General features: G+C 41.8%; 1 protein-coding gene across 3 annotated transcripts in view; it reads left to right on the top strand.

The window, feature by feature from the left end:
• The window catches only part of LOC139561513 (endonuclease domain-containing 1 protein-like), a 177,282-nt gene extending 164,695 nt beyond the window's left edge, over positions 1-12,587 (top strand). For 2 of the 3 annotated variants that reach the window (XM_071378690.1, XM_071378693.1), the window contains 3 exons: positions 5,953-6,015; positions 10,014-10,267; positions 10,485-12,587. In XM_071378690.1, the coding sequence (XP_071234791.1) occupies positions 5,953-6,015; positions 10,014-10,267; positions 10,485-11,069 (902 nt within the window). In that variant the 3' untranslated portion in view covers positions 11,070-12,587. Of the gene's footprint in view, positions 1-4,719; positions 4,823-5,645; positions 6,016-10,013; positions 10,268-10,484 lie in introns of those variants that run through there. The other variant, XM_071378691.1, reaches the window with a different exon arrangement.
• The last annotated feature ends 592 nt before the right edge of the window (positions 12,588-13,179 follow it).

Consider the following 13,179-nt stretch of genomic DNA (forward strand, 5'->3'; position numbering starts at 1 on the left):
GGTTCTCAGCAACTTGAACCAACACTGACATTTGAGCAGTGAGGTTAATTCCCCCCCTTATGTTTCTGTTCTCCTCAGGTTGAAGCACATCCCTCCCCATCACCCAGACAGATGTAAAGAAGTTGGGAACCTCTGGTCCAACAGGAACATCACCCTCTCCCAGGAGGTTAGTCGGGAGTTTAATCAGCAGCATCACTGTGGTTAGATGGAAGTAGATCCACACATTGTTCTCTATCATGCAGAATTGTCATCTCATTATAACTCATAAAGCTCATTGTAAAATACAGATGTGGGTGATTTCTGTCCCAGGGTACTGCACTGTGTACACGTTTTCTTTCCTGCCAGCCCAGCACAAACACCTTGTTCAACTATTCATGGTCCTCAATGTAGATCACAATTAGTTGAATGAGGTCAGAAAGGGTCTGGAACAAAGAATACGTAACTGTCATGAGCCTTCATGTACCCAACAAGCTTCCGAGTGTTGGAGGTTCATCTCCTTGATGTCCCTCACTTGGGGATGACTTATTTTGTTCAATGGACTGTGTTCCAAGGGTTCATGCACAGATACAGGAAACCAATAAGAGTTTATATTATTAAAAAGGACCAGTGCTGATGTCTCCCCACGGTTCTGGTTTGGAGGCTTGGACAGGATGCAGTTCATCTGTCTAATCCCCTGCAAGGAGAAACACAATCATGGTGGTATCCTGGGAGGTCTACCCCGGGGGTTGGTGGTGGAGGGGAGGTACGTGCCGTGACGTTGGCTCCCTCTGCTGGGAGAACCCGGAATGGAGACGCTGATGGCAGCAATTAGGGGAGAGTACCAACCAGCCGTGCAGGCAGCCTAAATTGACCGCTGCTGGGGAGGAAAAGAGAGGAGGGCGAGAAGTGGACAGCCTGAATAACATGCTGTGGACAGCCTGAATAACATGCTGAACCATCATTATGGTGGGGGTGTCCAGTCCACCCCTAACTCTACCACTACCCCCTAACCCTACCACTAACCCCTAACCCTACCACTAACCCCTAACCCTACCACTAACCCCTACTCCCTACCACTAACCCCTAACCCTACCACTAACCCCTAACCCTACCACTAACCCCTAACCCCCCAGATCAGTGTCCAAAAGGTGATACTCCGAGAGCGCTTCTCCTCAAGGATCGGGATGTACGTGATCATTGTGTCTATGATGATGACTGTGTCTCTGTTGGGGTCAAAGGTTATTACCTACCTGTTGTATTTATTTCTGTGCTGGTGATGATGATGTAGTGACATAACCACAAGGAACATGTGACATCATCAGGTCAAGCAGGTAATAATGGACCTGGTTTAGTCTGACCTGAGTTTCACGCTGTGATCAACATTCACTATTAATGACAATACTTTCTGAACTATTAGCACAGTAGACTACTGACCTGACCTGCTTTAGTAGACTACTGACCTGACCTGCTTTAGTAGACTACTGACCTGACCTGCTGTAGTAGACTACTGACCTGACCTGCTTTAGTAGACTACTGACCTGACCTGCTTTAGTAGACTACTGACCTGCTGTAGTAGACTACTGACCTGGCCTGCTTTAGTAGACTACTGTACTGACCTGACCTGCTTTAGTAGACTACTGACCTGACCTGCTTTAGTAGACTACTGACCTGACCTGCTTTAGTAGACTACCGACCTGACCTGCTTTAGTAGACTACTGACCTGACCTGCTTTAGTAGACTACTGACCTGCTTTAGTAGACTACTGACCTGACCTGCTTTAGTAGACTACTGACCTGCTTTAGTAGACTACTGACCTGCTTTAGTAGACTACTGACCTGCTTTAGTAGACTACTGACCTGCTTTAGTAGACTACTGACCTGACCTGCTTTAGTAGACTACTGACCTGACCTGCTTTAGTAGACTACTGACCTGCTTTAGTAGACTACTGACCTGACCTGCTTTAGTAGACTACTGACCTTCTTTAGTAGACTACTGACCTGCTGTAGTAGACTACTGACCTGCTTTAGTAGACTACTGACCTGACCTGCTTTAGTAGACTACTGACCTGACCTGCTTTAGTAGACTACTGACCTGACCTGCTTTAGTAGACTACTGACCTGCTTTAGTAGACTACTGACCTGACCTGCTGTAGTAGACTACTGACCTGACCTGCTTTAGTAGACTACTGACCTGACCTGCTTTAATAGACTACTGACCTGACCTGCTGTAGTAGACAGCTGTATTAGTTGTAAACAAACATTGTATACCCTCAAAACATGGTTAAAACTATAATTTTGATATCATGGATTGTCAGTCATTGCATCAGAAGCTCTGTCTATGAATATGAGAGTGTTCACATTTCTCCAGCCCTTTTCCCTCAGCTGTTAACCCAAACAGTGACGGGGTGAGACAATGTGTTATTGTTTGAGCTGCATATTGCCCCTGTATACTGTAGGTAGTCTAGAGGTTAGAACGTTGTGACAGTAACTGATAGGTTGCTTGTTCTAGTCCCTGAGAAGGCAAGGTGGAAACATCTGCCGTTCTGCCCTTGAGCAAGGCATTTAACCCCCAACAACAGTGACTGTTCCCTGGGTGCCGTGGATGTTGATTAAGGCCGTCCCCCCCACCTCTCTGATTCAGAGGGCTTGGGTTTGATGTGAAAGACACATTTGGGATGGATTCCTTCAACTGACCAGCTTTCCCTTATTCCCCTTATCGGTATGTCAGGTTCTGTTTGTTTTATCACTGTAACCATAGAGATCCTACTTTATTTTCTAAATGTGATCAATCTTCTTCCCAATGGATGGAATAAAATATCTGTAATGAAGCATTTGAAAGTCTGGTGTTTTGTACGTATGGCTTGTAAATGTAGCCAAGTGATTCCCATATGAGACAATTCAACATTGGTGCAAATTAATTGAGCAAAAAATTGTGATTATTGAAAGCCCTCTTTTAGTTGTCAGTTATTCCAAAGATGGTTTAGTAGTGTTTTGTACGGTGTTTATTCTATACAAGAGCAAGGTAATGTTGATTAGTTAGTCTTTACTTCAGCATAACTCTGTAGTACGCATACAGCTCCATTCAGCGCATAGTAAGTCATGCCTAACTTGGCTCACTAGTACTATATAGTATCACACTCAGATACACAGAACAGCAGCGCCATCTAGTGGCGACATCTCGCAACCAGTATAAAGATGTATAGAAACTGTCCAATAGAAATCCCCGATCACACTTCTAGGCGATGTCATGGCAACGTTGGCTAGCTAAGTTAATGCGCAGAAAACAACATTGATTCAAACAGTTTGAGCCCTGTGGGGCATGTGAAGGCTTTCAAATCAAAGGCACAAATTAAATGTATTTACCTTTATTTAATTAAAATAATTAAAGAGCAGCAGTAAATAACAAGAGCAGCATAGAAGGGGGACAATGCAAATAGTCTGGGTAGCTATTTGATTAGATGTTCAGGAGTCTTATGGCTTGGGGGTAGAAGCTGTTTAGAAGCCTCTTGGACCTAAACTTGGTGCTCCGGTACCGCTTGCCATGTGGTAGCAGAACGAACAGTCTATGACTGGGGTGGCTGGAGTCTTTGACAATTTGTAGGGCCTTCCTCTGACACTGTCTGGCATAGAGGTCCTGGATGGCAGGAAACCTGGACCGTACACACATCCCTCTGTTGTGCCTTGAGGTCGGAGGCCAAGCAGTTGTCATACCAGGCAGTGATGCAACCCGTCAGGATGCTCTCGATGGTGCAGCTGTAGAACATTTTGAGGACCTGGGGACCCACGCCAAATATGTTCAGTCTCCTGAGGGGAATAGGCTTTGTCTTGCCCTCTTCACGACTGTCTTGGTGTGTTTGGACCATGATAGTTTGTTGGTGATGTGAACATCAAGGAACTTGAAGCTCTCAACCTGCTCCACTACAGCCCTGTCGATGAGAATGGGGGCGTGCTCGGTCCTCCTTTTCCTATAGTCCACAATCATCTCCTTTGTCTTGATCATGTTGGGGGAGAGGTTGTTATCCTGGCACCACACGGTCAGGTCTCTGACCTCCTCCCTATAGGCTGTCTCATCGTTGTCGGTGATCAGGCCTACCACTGTTGTGTCATCAGCAAACGTAATGATGGGCTGGCTGGCCGTGCAGTCATGAGTGAACAGGAGGTGACTGAGCACACACCCCTGAGGCGCCCCGTGTTGAGGATCAGCGTGGCGGATGTGTTGTTACCTACCCTTACCACCTGGGGGCAGCCCGTCAGGAAGTCCAGGATCCAGTTGCGGTGGGAGGTGTTTAGTCCCAGGGTCCTAAGCTTATTGATGATCTTTGAGGGCCCTATGGAGTTGAACGCCGAGCTGTAGTCAACAAACAGCATTATCACACAGGTGTTCATTTTGTCCAGGTGGGAAATGGCATAAATAATACAATGGTCATAAACTGTACAACACAAGCAGAGAAGAAGTCTGAGAACATTGGAATCATTGTGAATGCAGCTGAACGTTTTTGGGGGTCTTCCTGATTTCCTCGGTGCAAGAAATCCTGTCGGTGAATGTAGCCCCATCACAGGCCCCTGAGCCGGTGTAGGGATGTATTTTGGACTGGACTGGGATTGAAGACGTATGATGTTTTTTTTAGTTGACGTGTTTTATTTTGTATGATATCGTTTTACCTCTTATCCGGAATATTTTGTTTACGTTTCTTATTTAATACCTCGTCCAGCTGGTGGCGGTAATGCACCTTAACATTGGATGTCAACCGCCGTTAAACTCCATCGAAGAAGAAGACACTTTCCCTTCATCGGATCATTGTTTAAATCACAAGGAGAGTTACAGAGGAGGTATCTTTAATAAGGTTGGATGAAATTGATTGTAATCTTATTGCTACATCTGTGAAGTTGTAAGACGAACGGAAAAGTGAATTGAAAACATTATACAGTTCTATCTCTGCAGTCATCTACCTATGATACCCGTAGCATTGGTTTGGTATCGGTAACTACCGGTACAATCAGCGGACACTTGTCTGCATTTTCAATACTATTTTTACAATCGTAGCTATTTTAATGCATACTATCGCTTATTTTCGTGCTTTGTTGTATGTTGTAAGACGTCTGTGAAGTTGTGAAATAGTGTTTACGTGATGCAGGCTACAGTTCAGTAACTTTAACATGCTACTGTACAGTAGTTTATTTTCGGTTCCAGTGTATAACAGTTTTATTCAACATGTATCAGTCATGGATTAGCTTATACATGTATTATGTTATCTAGTTTAATGGTGTGATAATCGGGATATTTGCCTTGCATTTCAATCTACACATGAATATGGTTCTGCAATGTATTGCAATGTTAGGTAGGCTATTCAATTCCCTTGGCATTCTGCAAGCATGAATACTTTACAATAATGGAAGATATGCATTGTGTTAATCTTACTATTTGTCCATGTATTGAATGATACACAGCTTTCCATAAATGCAGTGTGGACTTTTTACAGATGAAACCCCTTCCATTATGACACTCCCTTCCTGTATCTGTCATAAAGGCCTATGCATTCTTTGTCCTTTAGTTACACAACTAAATCTAGTATCTGTCACTTACCTTTCATGCTGTAGATCTGCTCTCATGGTGCTGAGAATGCTTAGTACTGTATCTGTCACTTATGTATTCTCTGTATGTATTAGGTATGAACCCTTGGACATACAGGTACCTCCAGCGCTCCCTCCTGCCTCACATTTGGCCCCTGTCCCTGGTGATCTACTCCAGACCCACTTGTATCCACCCCAGGCTTCTGAACTTGCCCCAGTGGGGTGAAGACCAGAAGAGGGTGATGTCCTTCCTGCCTCTCTCTCTCTCTCCCTTAAATGCAGCTGGTGATTCCAGAGAGCCGGCGGGCATCTCTCAACAAGAAGCAGCAGTGGATTGACCGGATGCTGTTTACCAGGAGCCTCCTACAGAGCTCACAGTTCATCACTGTCCTTTCCCTGGTAGGGAGAAGACCAGAAGAGGGTGATGTCCTTCCTGTCTCCAAGTTCTGCCTCAGAATGTGCTGGGGTGAGTTTTTCCATAATAAATGAGCAGCTTAGAAATGGTCATTTAATATTTTCTTCTCTCATGATCTATCAATGCCTCAGGATGCCACTGGGTAAACATTATCTAACTGATTAACTTTTCTGTGATGATATGTGGAATAAGATATGTCTGAAGTAAACAGAGGAACTGGCCTAGAGTTAGTCCTGTCTGGTATAATTAGTGGTCAAGACTGGACAAGGAGGGTTGGATAAACTCCTCTGTATGAAGATGAGTCCTGTCTGGTATAATTAGTGGTCAAGACTGGACAAGGAGGGTTGGATAAACTCCTCTGTATGAAGATGAGTCCTGTCTGGTATAATTAGTGGTCAAGACTGGACAAGGAGGGTTGGATAAACTCCTCTGTATGAAGATGAGTCCTGTCTGGTATAATTAGTGGTCAAGACTGGACAAGGAGGGTTCGATAAACTCCTCTCTGTATGTAGATGAGTCCTGTCTGGTATAATTAGTGGTCAAGACTGGACAAGGAGGGTTGGATAAACTCCTCTCTATGTGGAACAGGTGTGACTATTTATCATGTGTAACAATCAAACCTCCCTATTGGCTGTGTGTTCCACATTCTAAAGTAGAACCATCATTTTACTGGCTGAAATATTGTCCAGAAATGACCTCATTGGACAGAAAGGGGAACTCCTCCCCACACGCATGTTGAACAAATATAATGTTTCCCTGAAACAAAGGATTCCTGTAGTTTCATGAAATAAGAAATTGATTCATAGTGTCCTTTGTCTGGGGTGATGTGAGTTTCCTTCAACAATCAGTCTTCCAGATAGATGACACAGGAACCTTGGTATAAAACTCTTTAGTAATAAAATGTCATTGCAGACAGAGACTCACATCCAGAATACCTCAGTAGTCTATAGTAAAGATCTGTGTGGTAAAACAGGAGACAACACTCTTTATACCAGGTGGTGTGGACAACAACTTTATACCAGGTGGTGTGGACAACAACTTTATACCAGGTGGTGTGGACAACAACTTTATACCAGGTGGTGTGGACAACAACTTTATACCAGGTGGTGTGGACAACACTCTTTATACCAGGTGGTGTGGACAACAACTTTATACCAGGTGGTGTGGACAACAGCTTTATACCAGGTGGTGTGGACAACAACTTTATACCAGGTGGTGTGGACAACAACTTTATACCAGGTGGTGTGGACAACAACTTTATACCAGGTGGTGTGGACAACAACTTTATACCAGGTGGTGTGGACAACACTCTTTATACCAGGTGGTGTGGACAACAACTTTATACCAGGTGGTGTGGACAACACTCTTTATACCAGGTGGTGTGGACAACAACTTTATACCAGGTGGTGTGGACAACAACTTTATACCAGGTGGTGTGGACAACACTCTTTATACCAGGTGGTGTGGACAACAACTTTATACCAGGTGGTGTGGACAACCTATGTCAAATGCATACGTCAATCATACCTTAACATTGTGGCATTGGATTAGATACAAGGTATCTAAGATTAGAAAAGCATGTCAAGACTGTGGTTTGTCACTCTGCTATGAGCCATCAACCACACCTGTGTGGTCTCAGGCTCTTTGCTACTTTCAGAACATCTTGGCCTTGCGGCTGAGTGACTATCAGCAGGAGCAGACAGTTCTCAGCCTGAGAACTAACGTAGTACATCTCCATCACCCAGTACTTTTACATCGTTGCACATTGCAAGCACACAAAGGTTATCACATACAGTGGGGAGAACAAGTATTTGATACACTGCCGATTTTGCAGGTTTTCCTACTTACAAAGCATGTAGAGGTCTGTAATTTTTTATCATAGGTACACTTCAACTGTGAGAGTTGAATCTAAAACAAAAATCCAGAAAATCACATTGTATGATTTTTAAGTAATTAATTAGCATTTTATTAATCATGGCATTGGTGTAGCCCCACCTCCGACCCCCAGGGTAACCCCCAACAATAGTATTTCATACAAGACCAACATTTAAGGCAACATTTGATGTGAACACTTAGCAAATAAACGTCCACACCTTTACAGGAAGTAAAACTGTGTGACCTGCTTCAGCTGTTTAACATTTGTATGTAGGTGAAGAAGTTAAACATGTTTTACTTAAGTGAAGCAGTCACTTTAAATATTATACATGAAGGTAGGGTAGACTGGGGAACAAAGTAACACAGGGTCAGTTGTAACAGATAAATAAGTCCAATTAGAAACCAGGTAGAAAGCTCTTATTCAATGTGATAATGGTTGGTTAGTGTCTCTACTAGGGCTGGGCGGTATACTGTATTTTACTATATACCAGTGTTGATACAAGGACCGGTTTGAGTTTTTACTTTACTTTCTAGAACGGTATTTGAATGTTTGGTTTGTTAAATGTGATACGCTGTGTGTAACGTCCATTTTTATAGTTTACTCTGCTACTTGAGCCATCCCTCTCCGCTCTCTTGGACAACTTTTATTAATCAAAAACATTAAATACCGTCAAAAATGTGAAAAATATAATATGATCTTTTGGCCATATCGCCCAGCTCTAGTCGCTACATGACCAAGAGGTTTTGTTTAAATCCATTGATTACTTTTAGTTTTATTGAAGTTTTTTCTTCAATAAAAAAAGGTTTTTGAGACACTTGAGTAAATATACTTGCCTCCTCTCTTTTTGTTAAATTATTGACCTGTGGAACATTCACCTACTGGGTCAATTGTAACATTTAATTCCCACCACTTGGTTGAATTGTAAATGACTGGTATGTCCTAGGAACATACTTAGTGTGTAATGGTAGCTGAGATATGTTGTTTGTATAAAAGTATGATAAATCTAACTTAAATAATATTTTCCTAATAAACTAAAGCCTAAAAGTGTTAGTCTGTTCCCCAGTCTCCTCTACTCTTACTGAGAAAAGGCCTCAACTGAAGAATCTACAGCTGCTGAGTCTGAGGTGTTAACCAGTCCAGTGCTGCTCTGACCACAGTGTTGTTAGGAACCACATTTTCTAACTCTACATACACAGCCTTGTGTCAACTCTTACTGTGAACTACTTCAGTTACTGGAAATAAACTCAGCAGTGTTCAGACCACAGAATACACCAAGTTGTACACAAGGTCCTCCAACAACACCAGTAAATGAAACATCCATTACTTTATTAATTAATTAATGAAACATCCTCCGTTTCATTCAGTTGGACACATCTTCCTCCGTTTCATTCAGTTGTAATCATATCTGTAATGTATGTGAGGCCTTTGAGACATCATACTAAATATATTGATTTGCTGGTCAAGGGAAATGCAAGTTTACTTCTTTGAGTTTTTGAGTTGCTGAGTCGCTAAGCCTTGTGGGATATTAATGAATGTGAACTCAGCAACCGTAATTCCAGAACAGTCCCACTGTTGTAATAGTGTGATGTGTATCTTCTGACAGACTCTATGCTGAGTAAAGTCATGTTTTTATCCTAAAACGTTGTTCTACCAGAACCAAAGTGTGGATTCAGTCACTATTTGAGCAGTCTAATCTCATTCACCCAGAACTATAATCTTGTGTGATTAAGTTCTGGGTCCATACATGTTAGAAACTACAGGTGAGTCACATGTTATTTGTTACAGCAGTTTCCATGGAAACATACAGAGGAGTTTATGCAAATCAACTCTTTCTGTCTTGACACATGAAGGAGGAGTCTCTGAAAACCTATTTAAAGCAGTCTGTCCTGACTCAGATCAACAGTCTCCAGTCTACCAACTGGTCTCTGTTATAACTATTTAAATCAGTCTGTCCTGACTCAGCTCAACAGTCTCCAGTCTACCAACTGGTCTCTGAAATAACTATTTAAAGCAGTCTGTCCTGACTCAGATCAACAGTCTCCAGTCTACCAACTGGTCTCTGTAACTTCATCTTTGTCTCTGGTGTACAGTCTTCAGGTGATGATGGGGATATTGAATCATCTCTCTACTCTCCTCCTTCTCTCTCTCCTTCCTCCTGCTCTCTCTCATGTAGTGAAGAAGTTCAGTGATGTTCCACAGTGCAAGAGTTTCTTCCTGAAGGGGACAACTCCAAATCTCCCAGGTATTTTGGTTGGTGGGATATTCAAGAACCAGGACCGCTACAAGCCGATCTGCCAGAAGTACAAAAACTTCTACAGGTTTGCAACTCTCTACGACACATTCAACAGGATCCCTGTGTTCTCAGCCTACACCTTCACTGGTAATACAACGGGTCGACCAATAGATCGCTGGATGATCGAGCCTGGGGTAGGACTAATGTTTTGTCATATAACATAACATGTGTATTTGTTTACTGGTATATATCACAGACAGTTATGTTACAGAATATAGAACTACCACTATGGAGGGTATAGAGACTTGATTGTCTTGATTGTGAAACCCCCCCAAAAAAGAGAGGCTTTATTGTACAGAAAAGGGGGTTTATTGTACAGAAAACTTGTGAATGAATGATTGTTTCCTGCAGCTCGAAGGGGTAAACCGCACTGAAATGCAGATACAAGAGGGAGGCAGTTACAAACACCAGGCTGAGCAAAAGGACTATAAAAACTCAAAATATAGAGGGGTGAACAGAGGTCACCTCTTCCCAAGTTCACATGCTCATGACCTTGATACTCAGAAGTCCACCTTTACCCTGACCAACATCGTTCCCCAGGTGGTGTCCTTCAACGATGGCAGCTGGAAGACAATGGAGAGAAATGTCAGAGGAACTCTGAAGCTTAACTGTAAGGATGCTAACGACCAGATAAAAGCCTATGTGGTGACTGGAGCAGTTCCCAACAACAACAAAACCAAACTGAACAACCGAGTGAACATCCCGTATCTCATGTGGACAGCCTACTGCTGTGAAAACAAGAAGTACAAGAAGAACAAGAAGTGGATGGCCGGAGCATACTGGGGGGAGAACAAGAAGGGGACAGGGGCATTGGATCAACAAACCTTGGGAGCACTCGAAATCATGTTGAACAGATATTACAAAGGTAAAGATGGTCCTGTCAAGGTGTTCCCAGAAGATTGTCCAAGAGGTCCTAAACCTACCACTTCCTCCTAACCCAGTTGGAAGAATTCCTTCCGTAGTGAGGAATCTTTACAATTCCATGAGAAATAGTTCTGGAAGGATCTTTGGATGATCTGGGTACAGATGCTCACACCATATCAACAAACTATCATTACTGTTAGACTAATGATTATCAGGGTTATAATGGTAATGAGGGTTATAATGGTAATGAGGGTTATAATGGTAATGAGGGTTGTAATGGTAATGAGGGTTATAATGGTAATGAGGGTTGTAATGGTAATGAGGGTTATAATGGTAATGAGGGTTATAATGGTAATGAGGGTTATAATGGTAATGAGGGTTGTAATGGTAATGAGGGTTGTAATGGTAATGAGGGTTGTAATGGTAATGAGGGTTGTAATGGTAATGAGGGTTGTAATGGTAACGAGGGTTGTAATGGTAACGAGGGTTATAATGGTAATGAGGGTTACATGTCAACATATGTACACTTTCAATTGTAATATTTTTCTCTTCTATGTCTATATATATCTATATTCTATACTCTTCTCTCCCCTCTCTACCCATCTCTTCTATGTCTATATATATCTATAGTCTATACTCTTCTCTCCCCTCTCTACCCATCTCTTCTATGTCTATATATATCTATATTATATACTCTTCTCTCCCCTCTCTACCCATCTCTTCTATGTCTATATATATCTATAGTCTCTTCTCTTCCCTCTGTCCATCTCTTCTATGTCTATATATATCTATAGTATCTACTCTTCTCTTCCCTCTGTCCATCTCTTCTCTGTTTATATCAAATATAAAAAGTATGTAAGGGAACAGAATTCTGTTTTAATAAATAAAATACAGTTTAATTCCTTGATGATGTGCTGCCATTACTCTTGTTAATGTTAATAATTAGGCTTCCAGCAGGGTTGAGATCAATTCCATTTCAATTCCAGTCAGTTCTAGAAGTACACTGGAAATCCATTTCTCTGCAATGCTTTTCAATGAGGAACATTTGGAATTGAAATAGAATTAACCCCAACCCTGGTCTACAGTTTGTCAGGTTGTGACTTCCTTATGACTGTTACCATGGAGATACTATTATATGTTCTGAATGTCATTCTATCACTGTTACCATAGAGATACTATTATATGTTCTGAATGTAATTCTATCACTGTTACCATAGAGATACTATTATATGTTCTGAATGTAATTATATCACTGTTACCATAGAGATACTATTATATGTTCTGAATGTAATTCTATAACTGTTACCATAGAGATACTATTATATGTTCTGAATGTAATTCTATCACTGTTACCATAGAGATACTATTATATGTTCTGAATGTAATTATATCACTGTTACCATAGAGATACTATTATATGTTCTGAATGAGATACTATTACATGTTCTGAATGAGATACTATTATATGTTCTGAATGTAATTCTATAACTGTTACCATAGAGATACTATTATATGTTCTGAATGTAATTATATCACTGTATGTATCCATCTTCTTCCCATCTGAAGGAATAAACATCTATAATGAATGAAGCCTGTGAGAGTCTGGTGTTTTGTTCTCATGCTGTTTAAATGTAACCAAGTGACTCCAAAATGTTCCAATTCAACATTAAACCACATTATTTGAGCTAAAAATAAAAATGATTGAAAGTACTATTTTAGTTGTCAGTTATTCATTCAAACTTTGCCTTAACTATGTGTCCAACCAGTCCAGCATACCAGCTAGCTACCATGTCTCAAAACATACCTGGAGCTGGTCAAGAAGCTACCATGTCTCTAAACATACCTGGAGCTGGTCAAGAAGCTACCATGTCTCTAAACATACCTGGAGCTGGTCAAGAAGCTACCATGTCTCAAAACATACCTGGAGCTGGTCAAGAAGCTACCATGTCTAAACATACCTGGAGCTGGTCAAGAAGCTACCATGTCTCTAAACATACCTGGAGCTGGTCAAGAAGCTACCATGTCTCTAAACATACCTGGAGCTGGTCAAGAAGCTACCATGTCTAAACATACCTGGAGCTGGTCAAGAAGCTACCATGTCTCTAAACATACCTGGAGCTGGTCAAGAAGCTACCATGTCTCTAAACATACCTGGAGCTGGTCAAGAAGCTACCATGTCTAA

The sequence above is a fragment of the Salvelinus alpinus genome, chromosome 31 (assembly GCF_045679555.1).
Source record: "Salvelinus alpinus chromosome 31, SLU_Salpinus.1, whole genome shotgun sequence".
Taxonomy (NCBI): Eukaryota; Metazoa; Chordata; class Actinopteri; order Salmoniformes; family Salmonidae; genus Salvelinus; species Salvelinus alpinus.